This window comes from Phocoena phocoena, chromosome 19 (genome assembly GCF_963924675.1).
Source record: "Phocoena phocoena chromosome 19, mPhoPho1.1, whole genome shotgun sequence".
NCBI classification, from domain to species: domain Eukaryota; kingdom Metazoa; phylum Chordata; class Mammalia; order Artiodactyla; family Phocoenidae; genus Phocoena; species Phocoena phocoena.
Window position 1 is genome coordinate 33,556,936 of NC_089237.1, and position 16,143 is coordinate 33,573,078.

The window sequence follows — 16,143 nt, forward strand, 5'->3', positions numbered from 1 at the left end:
ATGAATGCAGACCTGCTGTAACCTCAGAATCTGAGCTCTTAACCTCTACTTTATAGTTCCTTGAAAGTTTCTTTCTTCCATTACAGCAAAATTGCCTATGCCGTCCGCCCCACGCAGGTCCTAGTTTGTCCTGTAGCACAACTGAAGAAAGCTATTACATCCCCCATGCGTTTCTTTTCCAAGATGAACATCCCCATTTCCTTCAATCCTTCCTTAAATGATCCTCATATCCTGGTCACTATCCTCTCAAAAAACCAATCTGACAACGTCTCTCCCGCCCCAGAACTGGTTAATTTTCACTGGGCAAATGGTTAAAGGACTTCAGAGTAGCAGAAGCCGATTCCCAGGGGCTGGGAAAATGTAGATGTTCAAGTGTTTGAGTGGGCTGTGGTTAAAACAGGAAGACTTCCTGGGAGAGGTGATCCTCGAGCCGGAGTTCAGGGCAGTAATAGCGGATCGGCGGCCACAGTACCCCAGTCAAAGGACCGCGCGGGACAGCGGCCGCTGGGGTCCGCCGGTCTAGACAAAGGCTGCTGGAGGTTAGGAAGATCGGGGACACAAACCCACGTGATGATGGCTAGCACGCGGAAGAACGCAAGTCGTTTTCCTAAAAGTAACTTAAATACCTACTGGGGGGAAGCAAAGTGGGAGGAACAGTCAAGAAGCAAAACGCGAACTTACCCGGCAACCCGGCCTCCGTAGCCCCACTACAGACGCCGCCACCTGAGGAGCCCCGTAGCCAAGGCAGCGGCTGGCTCAACCCAGAGATCGCGAGACAGAGCAGGCCTCGCGAGATCTGGGCTCTGGCCTCTGACAGGCGGGCGTTCTTTCCGGGTGCCATGGGAGGGCTCTGGGTTACGCGATGGGCTCGCGTGGCTTTCTGTGGGTGGCCCTGGAACCACCCTGGAAACCCGACCAGGGCTGCGGAGAGGGTAGAGTCTTGTCTCAGGTCGGGGAGGAGCGGGACAAGGGGTGCTGAGAGGGAGCTGAGACGGCTCGGGACATGGAGGCGCCCGAGCTTGGCGGTGCAGCCGCCGCGGCGGCCGAAGAGTACTAACCCCTTCACGCGCGCACAGGAGGAGGATTGGCGGCGGCGGAACAAGACCGTCCTCACGTATGTGGCCGCGGCGGCCGTGGGCATGCTGGGGGCGTCCTACGCCGCCGTGCCCCTTTACCGGCTCTACTGCCAGGTAGGGCTTGCGCTGCCCGTTGGGCGGCCCGTCTGGAGGGGCGGGGGTGCGGGCAGTTCCCTAGACAGCGATGCTCCACTGTGCCGTGTTGGAGGGATGTCCGAGATTATCTACCAAAGAAAATCGCTTTCTAAGGAAACAGGCCTTAGAAAGTGACTTACTTGCCCAGGGTCACTAAGAAGGTGACAAGGCTACCGGTAGAACCCGAGTTCTTATAGTGATCGTGCCTATACTCCTCTGCCTAGTGAAATTCCCCGATCTCAGCTACACCACCGGAAAGGTCTGCAACCTGTATTACGGTATCCAGCGATCTGCCTTACTCTCCTGCTGTTCACACACGGCCCCGCTTTTAAAATGTAATTTATGTTCATACATTAATTCTGTGAACCACAGAAACCATGGTTTCTGTGCAAAGGTTAACCCTGGAAATGGGAGTGTGCTTGCTACTTGTAGTTAAACTAGGAGTAGCTTTTTATGTATACAAACTAGCATGAATTAGGACTTCGAGGCTTTTCCCCCTTGTTAATATGTAACTGTAATGTCCTTACCCAGGGCTCCTTTTTAGATAAGAAACTCTAGTGCAGTGGTTCTCAAAGTGCAGACCCCAGGACTAGCAGCAGCATCATTATCTGGGAGGAGAACTTGAGCGCAGATTGTTGAGTCCGACTGCAGAACTGTTGAATCAGAAACTCTGGGGGCAGGGCCCAGCAGTCTGTATTTAATAAGTTCCCTAGCAGATTTTGATGCAGGCTAACGGTTGAGAACCGCGGGCAAAGGCAGAGTTCACCTATTTCATATATATTCTGCTAAGTTCTTAGGCAGTAGTTTGCTGCTTTATCTGGGCATTAGGATCACCCATGGGGCTTCTTAAACAAACATGTCAGGGCTCCTGTACCCCAGAGATCCTGATTAGGAGACGTGGGTAGGGGTCAGGAATTTATGTTTTAAAAACATAAATGAGAGCTATACATTGGGTTCATTCAGTGAGTGAGTGATAGTGGTTCCCAAACTCTGTTGTACATCGGAATCACCTGGAGAGCTTTTCAAAATCCTGACACCCAGGTCACATCCCTAACCAATTAAATCAGAAGGTCTTGGAGTGGGAGTCAGGAAGTAGTAATTTTTTAAAGATTCCAATGCTCAGAAGAGTTGGGGAATCACTGGTTAGCTGCTCTTTCCTGCCACTATTGTTAATGCCTGGCTTACTTCTCCTGTCCTTATGAAGATTAACTTTTGCCTTTATTTTCGATAATGACTGAAACAGCAGAAATCTGAAGGACTTTTCAGTCTCTTAATATCAGCATGTATGTAAGAAAGTGCAGTAGCTTGATTTCTGGAGGATGAGTGTAGAATGTGAAATAATTTTCATCAGAGCCCAGCCTGGACCAAGCATGAATCCCAGAACTACTAGTTGATTAAGTCGTAAGGAGACCTGAATCTAAAACAGCAAGTGTAGATCACCCCAAACCACCGGTGAGTAGGCAGGGGAAGGTGGGTGGTTGATTTTATTCTTCAGGCAATATATAACAACGTCTGAAGACATTTTAGGTTGTCACAACCTGGGAAGTGAGGGGGGGGGAGGGTGCTACTGGTATCTAGTGGGTAGAGGCTAAGGGATGCTGCTAAACATCCAACACTGCAGAGGGCAGATCCATTCCCCCACCTCCACCAAAAAAACGAAAAAAAAAAAACCAAAGAATTATCCTCTGCAAAATGTCATTAGTTCCAAGATTGAGAAACCCTGCTCCAAACTGAAGTGCATGACAATATTTCATGCACCTGGGTGAAAGTGCAGGGCAGGAAAGTAAAAACAATTGTAATTTGTAATCCTAAACTTAAATCATAGTTGGATGTTTAGTAGTGATGTTTCCAAAAGAGCATCTCTTTTTATTTTTGGAACCATGGAACTTCAGAGCCAAAAATTTAGGGATCATATAAACCACTTCATACACTGAGCTCATTTGATGAGTATGGAAAGTGTAGCCCAAAGAAAGTAAGATTTAGTGAGTTTTTAGAGCTAGTGACAGAACTAAACTGGAGCGCAGGACATTTTCTTTTCAGTGCCTTTTTCTATTGTTTAATTTCTCAAATCATCACATTTACTAATTTGAAGAATCTGTATTCAAAGACAGCGTGTCAGAAAGAAAATATTCAGGAATCTTTATTTAAGTGAGTCAGGTTCTTCAGGAAAACATCTTAAAACTTAGCCCTCTTGAAGAGAAGTATATACTTGTCTATTAAGCAAGAGTAAATAAAGGCTTGCCCTCTGATGTATCTTGTAGGGTTATAATATAACTTTATATTGCATGGCAGCTGAGTGAAGCTGCTTGACTTGTGTAACAAGCTAAGATGGTAATACTATATTTTGCTGGGAGTCTTCCCTAGCCTCAAATTTGGTATTTTTTTCCTAGTATAGTAACAGGTTAATTATCCAGAGACCAGAATTCTGGCAACCTCAAGCATCAAAAGAATAATTTTTTTTAAGCTTCTCTGATAAGGAAATAATTAATGGCAATGAAGATAGACAAGAAGTATCACAGATTATCTTGATGCCTTATGATTAGTTGATTCAGTGGCCAAAGAGATCAGGTTCTCTGATTAACTTGTAATATATATATATAAAAGCTGTACTATACAAAAAAATACAGAAAAAAATTTACAAAAATAATTTACCAACATGGAAAAATACTTACGATGCTTGAGGAAAGAAGACTATAGAAGTGAAGCTACAAACTAATCTGTGTTCTAAAAGTTATGATATGAAAAAGGACCAGACAGGGATGTGGAAAAATGGAATTATTTAAATAGTTTATTGAAATGGCAGCGTTGTGGGTAAATTTTATTTCTAATAATACCAGTTGATATGAAATATTAACAATAAGGGGATATATGTTTAATGAAAAGTTCAGCTAAAAATTCTGAGCTCTATTATCAGTGGAGAGTCCGCTCTCTTTCAAATGATTCATTTTTGACCATGCCATATAACCAAGTGATTACTGAATAATATGACTTTAACCAGTATAGGCCCTTGACACCCAAAAAGTGGTCAAACCATTGGCACATTCACAGGAAACGGCCAGTGACAGTATATAAACCTTGCTGCTACTGGATTATTAAAGTTAAATAGTTTTTAAATTTTTGTTTCATCCAATAAATAGGTCATCAGCACCTAAAACTACTGTATTGTTGTTTAGCATATTATATTGTACCTTGTTGTCTTTTCCTAGACTACTGGACTTGGAGGATCGGCAGTAGCAGGTCATGCATCAGACCAGATTGAAAACATGGTACCTGTTAAGGATCGCATCATTAAAGTCACCTTTAATGCAGATGTGCATGCAAGTCTCCAGTGGAACTTTAGACCTCAGCAAACAGAAATATATGTAAGTGATTAAAGCAGTTTTTAAAAGATTGCTTTTTTCAATGTAAAAATCCTTTCTTTCATCGCTTACTGGTTCACAATTTAGGAAACATTCATCTAAACTTAATTTCAAAATACTGACAGATTCCATTACTGTAATCCTTTTATTCCTGCAGACTACTTTTTGACAGTGCCCTATATTCTGACCTAATGTAACAGGATATACTTTTAACTTTTAAGTTACATGGCATTATAATAAAAGTCAGTTTGGAACTATGGAAAATCATGTTTTTATTAGAATCATATTAAGAATTCACTAAGAAGTTTTCTGGTCACTAATCTTGACAGTAGGAGCAGCTGTCATCCTTTATAGTTGACTTTACCTCAGGTATAGATGATACAAGAAAAATGTTGAAAATCATTGGTTACAATGGAAAGTAGTTTACTGATTTACATCAGAAGTATCCCTGTCCCTTAAAAAAAAAATTTAAGGATCTTTGAAGTAATCATGTTAAATAGTCATGTTCTATTTCAGAAAGATTATACACCTTAAAAGTTTCCTAAAATTGTGATTAGAGGATTTAACTGAAATTATCTCATGAACTGAATAGCCAGAAAAGCTTAATTGTAACTCTTATTGGAAAACCCTATTAATATTAGTGCTTCCCCAGGTTAGTAAGCTTCATTGAATCTCTTCAGTGATTTGAGGGTGTTATAGGTTATGGTTCTTTCTGTTTTTTTTTTTTTAATTAATTAATTTATTTTTGGCTGCATTGGGTCTTTGTTGCTGCATGCGGGCTTTCTCTAATTGTGGCGAGCGGGGGCTACTCTTCATTGCGGTGCGCGGGCTTCTCATTGTGGTGGCTTCTCTCGTTGCGGAGCATGGGCTCTAGACGCGCAGGCTTCAGTAGTTGTGGCACGCTGGCTTAGTTGCTCCGCAGCATGTGGGATCTTCCCGAACCAGAGCTTGAACCCATGTCCCCTGCATTGGCAGGCGGATTCTTAACCACTGCGCCACCAGGGAAGCCCTAGATTATGGTTCTGAATATTAGTTGCAATCACACAGTAGTATACAGTGGTGTTAGTTGCTAAATTGGTACATGCGACACAGCATCCTTTGGACATTGATTTCTTTTTTTTATTTATGTCTCATTTTACGTTGACTTCTTTAAAGCCTTGCAATTTATTTTATCCATTATTTTCTCTCAAGAAAAAAAAAACTATTAGTGCTTTTTGGTTAAATAAAAGTTCTATTCAGTTAGTTTTACTCTGGTTTACATTTAATTTACTCTGGTTGTAAACTAAGTTTAAGGTTGGTAACCTTTTATAAAAATCTTTAGTCAATTATATAATATTCAGGGATAAGTGTTAAGAAGTTAGGCTTGGCTTGTTCTTGGACACATTTTATTTTCTTACATCTTTATTGAAGTATAATTGCTTTACAATGTTGTGTTAGTTTCTGCTGTACAACAAAGTGAATCAGCTATATGTATATATATATATATTCCCTCCGTTTTGAGCCTCCCTCCCACCCTCTCTATCCCGCCCCTCTAGGTCATGACAAAGCATGGAGCTGATCTCCCTGTGCTATGCAGCAGCTTCCCACTAGCTGTCTGTTTTATATTTGGTAGTGTATATATGTCAGTGCTACTTTCTCATTTCGTCCCAGCTTACCCTTCCCCCTCCCCGTGTCCCTAAGTCCATTCTCTATGTCTGCGTCTTTATTCCTGTCCTGCCCCTAGGTTCTTCAGAACCTTTTTTTTTTTTTTACATTCTATATATGTTAGCATACGGTATTTGGTTTTCTCTGACTTACTTCACTCTGTATGACAGACTCTAGGTCCATACACCTCACTACAAATAACTCAATTTTGTTTCTTTTTATGGAGCAATATTCCATTGTATATATGTGCCACATCTTCTTTATCCATTCATCTGTCGATGGACACTTAGGTTGCTTCCATGTCCTGGCTAGTGTTGCAATGAACATTGTGGCTCGTGACTCTTTTTTTTTTTTTTTTTTTTTGCGGTACGCGGGCCTCTCACCGCTGTGGCCTCTCCCGTTGCGGAGCACAGGCTCAGTGGCCATGGCTCACGGGCTCAGCTGCTCCGCGGCATGTGGGATCCTCCCAGACCGGGGTACGAACCTGTGTCCCCTGCATTGGCAGGCAGACTCAACCACTGCGCCACCAGGGAAGCCCCATGACTCTTTTTGAATTATGGTTTTCTAACGGTATATGCCCAGTAGTGGGATTGCTGGGTCATATGGTAGTTCTATTTTTAGTTTTTTAAGGAACATCCATACTGTTCTCCATAGTAGCTATATCAATTTACATTCCTACCAGCAGTGCAGGAGGGTTCCCTTTTCTCCACACCCTCTCCAGCATTTATTGTTTCTAGATTTTTTGATGATGGCCATTCTGACTGGTGTGAGATGATATCTCATTGTGGTTTTGATTTGCATTTCTCTAATGATTAGTGATGTTGAGCATTCTTTCATGTGTTTGTTGGCAATCTGTATGTCTTCTTTGGAGAAATGTCTATTTAGGTCTTCTGCCCATTTTTGGATTGGGTTGTTTGTTTTTTTGATATTGAGCTGCATGAGCTGCTTGTGTATTTTGGAGCTTAATCCTTTGTCAGTTGCTTCATTTGCAAATATTTTCTCCCATTCTAAGGGCTGTCTTTTCATCTTGTTTATGTTTTCCTTTGCTGTGTAAAAGCTTTTAAGTTTCATTAGGTCCCATTTGTTTATTTTTATTTCCATTTCTCTAGGAGGTGGATCAAAAAGGATCTTGCTGTGATTTATACATCATAGAGTGTTCTGCCTATGTTTCCCTCTAAGAGTTTTATAGTGTTTGGCCTTACATTTAGGTCTTTAATCCATTTTAAGTTTATTTTTGTGTATGGTGTTAGGTAGTGTTCTAATTTCATTGTTTTACATGTAGCTGTCCTGTTTTCCCAGCACCACTTATTGAATAGGCTGTCTTTTCTCCATTGTATTTTCTTGCTTCCTTTGTTGGATACATTTTAAATAACTTCATCTGCAGATTATTGCTTGAAGACTTCAGACATACAAGAGGACAATCCGTATCTAAGTATGCGTAAGAGAAAGTTCTTCACTGACATATGCAAGTAACATTTGAAAATCAAATGTTCTTGGGTAGTATTCACAATTTATTTTGCTGACCCTTAACATTAGTTTAAATGAGGTATTATGGTCTGAAATGATAATAATGACTAATTTACGAGGGAAAGATGTGAGATTTAAGGATAATGTATATTTTCCTTAAAACAGGTAGTGCCAGGGGAGACTGCACTGGCGTTTTATAAAGCTAAGAATCCTACTGACAAACCAGTAATTGGAATTTCTACATACAATGTGGTACCATTTGAAGCTGGACAGTATTTCAATAAAATACAGGTATAACTAAATGCAGACATTACAGAATGTGATAAAGGTACATGAAATTGTTTGATACTAAATCTATTTGTGTCTGTTTAGTAGGTACTAATTTTTTAAAGTTCATTTCTTTTAAACTTCAAACTTTATTTTTCATTGCTTATAATAGCTATGCAGAGGTTGAGAGTCAGACCATATAGATATCTGCTTTTTTAAGATTAGAAGAATTTGCTGATTCTCAATCCTTAAAGCAAAACTCAATCTGAGATAAAAGATGCTGTTATTCTATTACAGAATTTAAAGATTATAATTAACAGTAATGCTTATTAAAGCCAATAAATGAAGCATTAGTTTCTCTTATAGGTAACAGAATAGAAATATTAATTAATGACTACCTTTCTATAACTTCTAGTGCTTCTGTTTTGAAGAACAAAGGCTTAATCCACAAGAGGAAGTAGATATGCCGGTATTTTTCTACATTGATCCTGAATTTGCTGAAGATCCAAGAATGGTGAATGTTGATCTCATCACTCTTTCTTATACTTTTTTTGAAGCAAAGGAGGGGCATAAGTTGCCGGTTCCAGGCTATAATTGAAGTCAGAACTAAGTCCTGCTTCAAATTTGTGATTTTTGAAAAATCATGTATCTTCTCAGAGGAGAAATATTTATAATAATGTGAAGCCTTCTATTTTACATTTTATATACTTATGGTTCTTTTTTCCCAACTAAGTTACCCTACTTAGAATGTGTAACTGTTCAAAACCATACTTAGAGTTTAAGTAGTATTAGAAGAAACTGCTTTGTTTCATAAATATGTTGGCATGGACTTGATGGTTCAGCTTAATTCACTGGTCCCCTTTCAAATTATGAGCACTTCATACTTGTAGCAATGAATTTTTATTATTATTTCTAGAATAGTTGGTTACTACTTTCATTATGAACAGTCACTATTTTAAAAGCTCAAAATGGAAGAGGAATCACTAAGCCCTAACGGCTTGCCTAAAGATTACATTCTGATTTCATATTTGACTGTATTTTTCCTTTAAGATCTAGGACTATTTTACATTCAGAGTACTAAACAAGTACTTTGAAATTTCAGTACCATGAAATTTAAATAAAGTGCATAAGTATATCTGGTAGGTTTCTAGCATTTTTTGTGATAGTTCCAAGTCTCCAAATTTTAATGTAAGTGGGATTGTGAAGATTTACTGACAGCAGAGTTCTTCTGAAAAAAGATGTATTGAACTGTTTTAATAGTAATTTATGAGAAACCAAAGTACAATTTATTCTGAATGTTTTCCAGTAGTCTTTTTTCCAAAAAGAAAAAAAAAAAGGAGCATTTAGTGTTATAAAGAATTATATTTAAAGGCAAACAGTGTAGAATCCAGTAACCTCTTGAGGGTACCTGAAATATTAAACTACAATCATCAAGGCTTTTACAATTCATAATCCTAAACAAGAGTATTATTTATAAAGAAGTGCAAATTGACTTTTACATTCAACTTCAGTTAAATGAAGGCACTCAGTATTCTTCCTGAATAATAATAGTTTTTCACATTTCATGCTTTCATCTGTTAACAATTATTTTGTAATGAAAGTCTTCATCTACTCTTATCTGAGCTCTTGTGATGATTTCTAAATGTAGGAAGGTCTGAAACATAAGGTGCTACACTTAATCTGGTTGGCCTCAGTACCATGAATTTTTCTTCTGCTTAAGTTTTAAGTGAATATATGTTACAACCAAGTTCTTTTGAGATAAAGCTTGAGCTGCTGTCAGGAGCCATAAATGTTACTCTGGAACTGTTACTCTTCTGTTTAAACCTCATTACTGCAGAGGAGAAATGTTCCACTGTGGCTTTGACGTTCCGGAAGGTCTTATCTTCTGGGTCTCAAAGCTGGACAGGGTCTACCTTTAGGAGAATTGGCACCCATAATGCTGCTAGTGAGCTGGTCATCCACTTCCACCTGGAATAAAAAGAAGAGTCAACCATCTCCATCTTTTCCTCTTTCACCATTCCTTGTAACTAGAGAGCCACAGTCTAGTAGAGGAAAGGTGGGAATGTACTACTTCCATGGGGGAAGGTGTGGAGGGAATAAATAAGGTTAATAGGTTACTGGTGGCTGTGTGCATTTATTAGTAAATAAATGGAATGATTAGTAAAGCAATAGAATCCAGACCAATCTAGACTAACAATGAATGGCTTCTACCAGTCCCAGCGAACAGGTATTAACTGCACATAAAAGACACATCTGATTCTAGTGCTAAGAAGTTTTTATTGATCATCGGTTTTTGTTAGCATTAACATTTCTATACCTTAAACCTACTTCTGCATTCCCAAGATTTATAATTTTTAGCTAACATGGTCACAAAGAATGTATTTCATTAGTGAACAGTAGTTCATTACAATTTGAGTGACTCAGAGGAACTTGTGTAATAATATCTCATCAGAGTGTCAGACTGTGATGGCCCTTACAAAATGTAAATAATAAATGTAGAAAGTGACAGTTACACTGAAATCATGTGGAATGTAAGTTGCGTAAGTTGAAGCCTTTACCTCAACGGTCACTGTGACTTTGAGCTCCTTTGTGGTGGTGAACATCAATGTCTTCATAAGTAGCTCTGAAACAAACAAGCCATAATGGCAAGAGGGTTATATATCAATTTCAATGTACTATTTTGGCTTTTAGCTGCCAACAACTTAACTAAAAATCTGGTGCTATTTTAGGTGTTCAGGAAATCAGGCTATATCAGTAAATAAAAACAAAGGTCTCTGTCCTGAAGCGTACATTATAACTTTCTTAGATCCTAATGCTGCTATTCCCATACATCTTATAAATATGTATCTTATGTAACCATTTTACTTGTAATTTAATGAGAAATATGGCTCAAAATTTGGACAGTTTGCTTCCTGATTTAAAAAAAAGCAAAAATTGTTCAGCTTTCCCTGGCTTTATAAAAAACATTAAAAATTAATATTCTAGCTTATTTAACGTATGTTATTACAGTCCAAACTCCTGAGCTACCTTTAGCATATAACTGTCATCTTTGTGCTTTGTATATAGTCATTTTTCTATGACAGCCTTTGTTCAATTCTTTATATCTGTCTTACATACGTCTGTAGATAGAACATATCTATACCTAGAAATATGACATTAATATATACAGTATAACAACACATGGCTAAGGAAAAAAAATCTCATAAAAATCACAGCACATTGAAGGCATGATCCCTAACCTCAAGAAGCCCCAGCATGGTCCAGAAATTTTAATGTTTTTCTAATAAGTTTTGTCTCTTGTTTTCCACAAAAGTATTTCAACCTCCTTCACTCTATTCAAATCTCTGATGCCCCTCCTCTCAGTCAGAAACCTCACATTTTAGTAAATTAAATGTCTGGATATGGAAACCTCCTCATGCTTCCATCACCAAATCTTCAATTCTGTTTTCATCTGCACCGTCATCTACTTCTATGATCCTATCTGTCTACCCCTAGGCTTCTCAAACACCTCACTCATTTAGGTATCTCCCTTCCTAAATCTTCAGCCTCTCATTCTCTACTAAATCCTACCCCTTAGGATTCACAGATGTTCCAGCATCTCTCATTTTATAAAATAATACAGTCCTTTATCCCATGTCTACTTAATCACCTCAGTAATCCTCTAGCTCCCAGGCCACTTTCCACAATCCCTTCATGTTTAAGTTTCTATGTAAGTTACCTGTGCACTTATTGTCTACTTCATCTCTTACTTTTTAATGTACTGAAATTTGGTTCTGTCCCCATCGATTTACCAAAATGCTTCTACTAAAATCACCAATGATTTCCTGTTACTTAGTCCATTATTGAGTATTTGTCTTCAGTAATGTTTACCACAGTTGTGTACTCCCTCCTTTTTGTTTCCAAACTGCAATTTCCACATCTGGTAATAGGTTGTTCCCGTTGCTCTTGGCTTTTCCATTTTCTTGAATGCGCCAAACTCTCTCCCCACAGGGTCTTTGTATAAGTTGTTACCTGGGCCTGCAACACTGATTCCCAAACTTGTCACACTAAAAACTGCAGGTCTTAACCTTAACGTCACTTCTCAGGCTTTCTCTACCCTCATTTAAATCAGTTCTTTCTGTTATACACTGTCAAGTCGATATCTTTCATACCATTAACACAAACTGTAAATACATGTTTGCCTGCTGATTTAATTTCTGCATCCATACTAGATTTACCCTCCATGAGTTTTAACATGATAAATTAGGCAGCAGTCAATTCTCCTTGCACATAGACAGTGTTCAGTCATTTGTCAAATGAAAGAATCATGTGTATGTATATGTATATGTATATTCATAAGTACTATACTCTGTGTTCTGCTGGAGTAGAAATTCTTAACCTGGGGTTCATGGACAACTAGTGATGTGAATATCCCAGAACTTTTCTGCAAGATTTTGTGCTTTTCCTTAGGCAGAAGTTCCCTGGATTTCATGGAATGTTCAAAGAAATTGAGACACCCTACCCTCCTGAAAGTAAGAATTGTAGTGGTAGGGAATTCCAGCTTCTTACTATCTCTCTTACCTTTAATATCTATTGCACCACCACATCTACTTACAACAATCTCATAATTAACTAAAATATAATAATATACTTTCCCGCTTCCTGTTTGCCTGGAGAAACCGATAAAAACATCCGGTTTCCAGACGGCATACCCAGTTTAACCAGTTTCTAATTCCTTAAACCACTAACATATTCAGTGATACTTTATCAAGCAGAATGACCTAGGAAAGTTTCATAATCTTGTTAGGAAAAAATATTTAATGAATTCCTAAGCCTATTAAGATTCGTTCATAAATCATTCCAAAATAGATCACTACACTGAGGGTTTAAACCAGGGTCAAAACCTCAAATGCCTATACATGCCAGGCAGGTCAGATGAAGGTATGCAGTGGGCCAGGTGGGGCCTGCTGGACTGCAGAAGCTGTCTCATCTTAAAGAGGCAGCTACTATGCAGCCCCAAGCTATTGCTAACACGTAAAAATGCTGTTGTATCGAAAAGAATCCAGAGGTCCAGATATTTTTGGAAATATCCCACTTTTTAACTGTTGGCAGTTAGTGTTGAAATGCATATTTAAAATTCACACAGGTCAAACAAAACACAGCTGCAGGCAAGATAACAGCCTGCAGGCTGCTAGTTTCTAAACAGTGATTTCCATAAACCTGCTTTAATCATTTTAAACAATTTTGGGGGTAACCTTTAGTCAAAGTATATTAAAGCTGTAATGAGCCTACCATTCCATAAATATTTTTATATACTGACCAATATGAAATCACAAAATAATGCTGCTTTAAGGATTCCAAGTTAAAAAATAATTTTTACACTAATAATCCATTTTAAGCACACTCTTGTCATAGGTAGTGAAGATTAAAAACAAGTTCTTATAGAAGTCTTTTTTGGCATTAGTCAAAGAACAACTAAAATACCCCATCCATGTGGTACTTATGTCACTAATCAGTGAATAGTGCCCTTCTCAAGCTGGAGAGAACCTGACTTTCCTCCAAGGCATCTACAAGGAATATACTAATGCACACGATGGTTCTGGTTATTTCTTAGTGTGCAACCCCAGCATTTTTATTTTTTAGTCACAAGGCTGAGAATAACAAGACCATTAAGAGCAACAACCTCCAAGAAAACCTCATAAGTCATTTTAAAATAAGGTCATTGATTTCTGCCAAGACCTAAACAAAGTTAAATGTATGACCAAGCCCTGTTAGCTCTGCTACCAAAGGGAACCAAGACAAAAAAGATAATCATTTTGTAAATGACTTACTCTGTGGTGACAGAAGGAGCTAAGGGATCAAACTCCATTACCTCGTAGTAATTGGGTGGCTGGAAATCATTCTTTGTCATCGCTGTAAGCAACAAAAAGAAATACACATTGTGCTTTTCGAGGAGATACACACAATTAATATTCTCTTTATGACTTAGACTTCTGACAGAAGATCCTAACAAACACTGACAACGAGAAACAAGCACACTGGTGTTCCAATGCTACTCCCAAGTACAACAAATCTATACATAACAAAAAGGTTTCCAAACTTCGATTACAGGTTCATTTACCTCAGCACTCAAAATACAATATTCAGTGCAACAGAAGCATTTTTACAATCTCCTAATGTCAGGAATAATGGTATCTGCGCTGAATTTATCTTATGTAGCTTAAAAATGTAAATGAACTCTAATTTTTCCTCTCTGTGTATCTATTTTCAGTTACCAATAAATCTTTAGCAGATTCATATATTCTCACATGTTTCCTTATTTGATGCAAATAATAAGGTGTCAAGTACCTGGATGATTGCCGGGCAGGGGTGGTCTCTGCTTTGATGGTGTTGCTGGAATGGTCTTTAGAGTAACTGGCTGTAGTAATACTGAATTTGAATATTCCGGAAACTGAAGAGAGCAGGGTACATGTTCAAATAAACATTCTACATTAAGCTTTACTTTATAATTTAGATTCCTAGGCTTCCAAGGGGCAGTATTCCAAGAACCATATATTCTGAACTGGATAAGAATTAGTAATTATTAACTATTATTTTAGTTTTTAAGATAATAACCCCTTACAGAATTTACTGCTTTTCTGTCTGGTTTCATGCCCATTGCACCTCATTTCCCATATAAAATGTAAACTTAAAAAAAATGTTGCTTTTTAAAAAAAGAAGCAGGAATGTATGGCTCAGACCAGAGTCTGTTGTTCCACACTGAATAAAACCTGGGCCTCAAAGGACAAAAAACAATATTAACCACAAAAAAGCATAAGGTGAAGATATTAAATCAAGACTTAAAATTTTAATTAGAAATATCTCTTCTTGTAATTTTCTTCATTCATTTCACAAATATGTCCTGGGCACCTACTGTATGCCAGGCTCTATAAATAAAGCAGTAAATAAAGCAGGCCAAATCCCTGCCCTCAAGAAGCAGACAATCAACAAACGTAAACAGGTGTCAGATAGCAAGTGCTCTCTGGAAAAAGCAGGGTAATGGGAGAAGAGAGGCTGGGGTGGGATATTTCTCTGACAGTCATAGTCAAGGGAATGCCTCACCACTGGGGACACTGAGCAGAGCCCTGATTCTGATGCGGGTCCTGTGATTAGCTAAGGTCATATGGTCATATGCTCTGAAGCAGGGGGGTGGCCAGTGCAGTTGGAGAGGCAAGAGGTGCAGCTAGAGAGGTAGTGGGAGGGATCAGAGCAGCATTTCAGGCTTTTACTGAGTAAAATGGAGTCAGGAAGAAAATCACAGGTGGTTTTAGATCAAATGGGTAACATAATACAAACTTTACTTTTAAAAAAGATTGCCATGGGGACTTCCCTGGTGGTCCAGTGGTTAAGAATTGGTCTTGCAATCCAGGGGACACTGGTTTGAACCCTGGTCAGGGAACTAAGATCCCACATGCCGCAGGGCAACTAAGCCCGTGTGCCACAGCTGCTGAACCCATGTGCCACAACTAGAGAGCCCACACACTGCAACTAATGAGCCCACGTGCTCTGGAGCCCGTGTGCCACAACTAGAGAGAAGCCCACACACTGCAACGAAAGATCCCGTGTGCTGCAACTGAGACCCGACACAGCCAAAAGAAAAAAAAAAAAAAAAAAGAAAAAATTAAAAAGATTGCTCTGGTTTCTGTTTCAAGAATAGATTGTGTGATGGGGGTGGGGGTGGAGAGGAAGGTGAAGGCTGAAGCAAGGCAACACTCAGGGAGGCCACTGCAATATCCATCTGATGGTAGCTTGAAATGGGATGTGGTAGTGGAGGTGGTGAGAAGTGGCTGGATAATGGATATATTTTGAAGGTAGAGGTAAAATGGTGGAGGTCAAGCATGATTTCTCAAGGTTTTTGACCTCAGCAACCGAAATAGTGGTCATTTACTGAGGGGGGGAGACAGCAGGAAGAGCAAATCGGGAGACAGGGCTGAAAGAAAACAAGAGGAGATGTGAAGTGGAAGGTGGAAATGTGAGCTCTGAGTGTAGGGAAGGCATAAGGTCTGGAGACAGCAACTTGTAAGTCGTCAGTCTGAATGGAATTTCAAGATATGAGACCAAAAGACCATGGAGGAATGAATGCCAGATTCCTGGGGTCTTCAATACTGAAAGGCCAGCAGAGGAGGAGGGACCAGCAAAGGGGATGGAGAAGAACTGAGGCAAGAGAAGAACCCAAA

The 16,143-nt window shown here is 39.1% G+C and overlaps 2 protein-coding genes across 3 annotated transcripts in view; one reads left to right on the forward strand and one right to left on the reverse strand.

The window, feature by feature from the left end:
- Positions 1 to 839: 839 nt before the first annotated feature.
- On the forward strand, positions 840 to 9,867 carry COX11 (cytochrome c oxidase copper chaperone COX11). 2 transcript variants are annotated; one of them, XM_065896667.1, is made up of 4 exons: positions 840 to 1,190; positions 4,418 to 4,573; positions 7,847 to 7,971; positions 9,837 to 9,867. In XM_065896667.1, the coding sequence occupies exons 1-4, from the start codon at positions 840 to 842 to the stop codon at positions 9,865 to 9,867; spliced, it is 663 nt and encodes a 220-aa protein (XP_065752739.1). The 2 variants fall into 2 exon arrangements, with proteins under 2 accessions (XP_065752739.1, XP_065752738.1); XM_065896666.1 differs by lacking the exon at positions 9,837 to 9,867 and adding an exon at positions 8,364 to 8,546 and having other exon boundaries at positions 7,847 to 7,972.
- TOM1L1 (target of myb1 like 1 membrane trafficking protein) overlaps positions 9,291 to 16,143 on the reverse strand; it is a 52,722-nt gene continuing 45,869 nt past the window's right edge. Inside the window, exons 13-16 of the mRNA XM_065896664.1 lie at positions 14,276 to 14,378; positions 13,759 to 13,840; positions 10,507 to 10,571; positions 9,291 to 9,916 (exon numbers count right to left, since the gene is read on the reverse strand). Coding sequence (XP_065752736.1) covers positions 10,508 to 10,571; positions 13,759 to 13,840; positions 14,276 to 14,378 — 249 coding nt within the window. The 3' untranslated portion in view covers positions 9,291 to 9,916; position 10,507. The remainder of the gene's footprint in view (positions 9,917 to 10,506; positions 10,572 to 13,758; positions 13,841 to 14,275; positions 14,379 to 16,143) is intronic.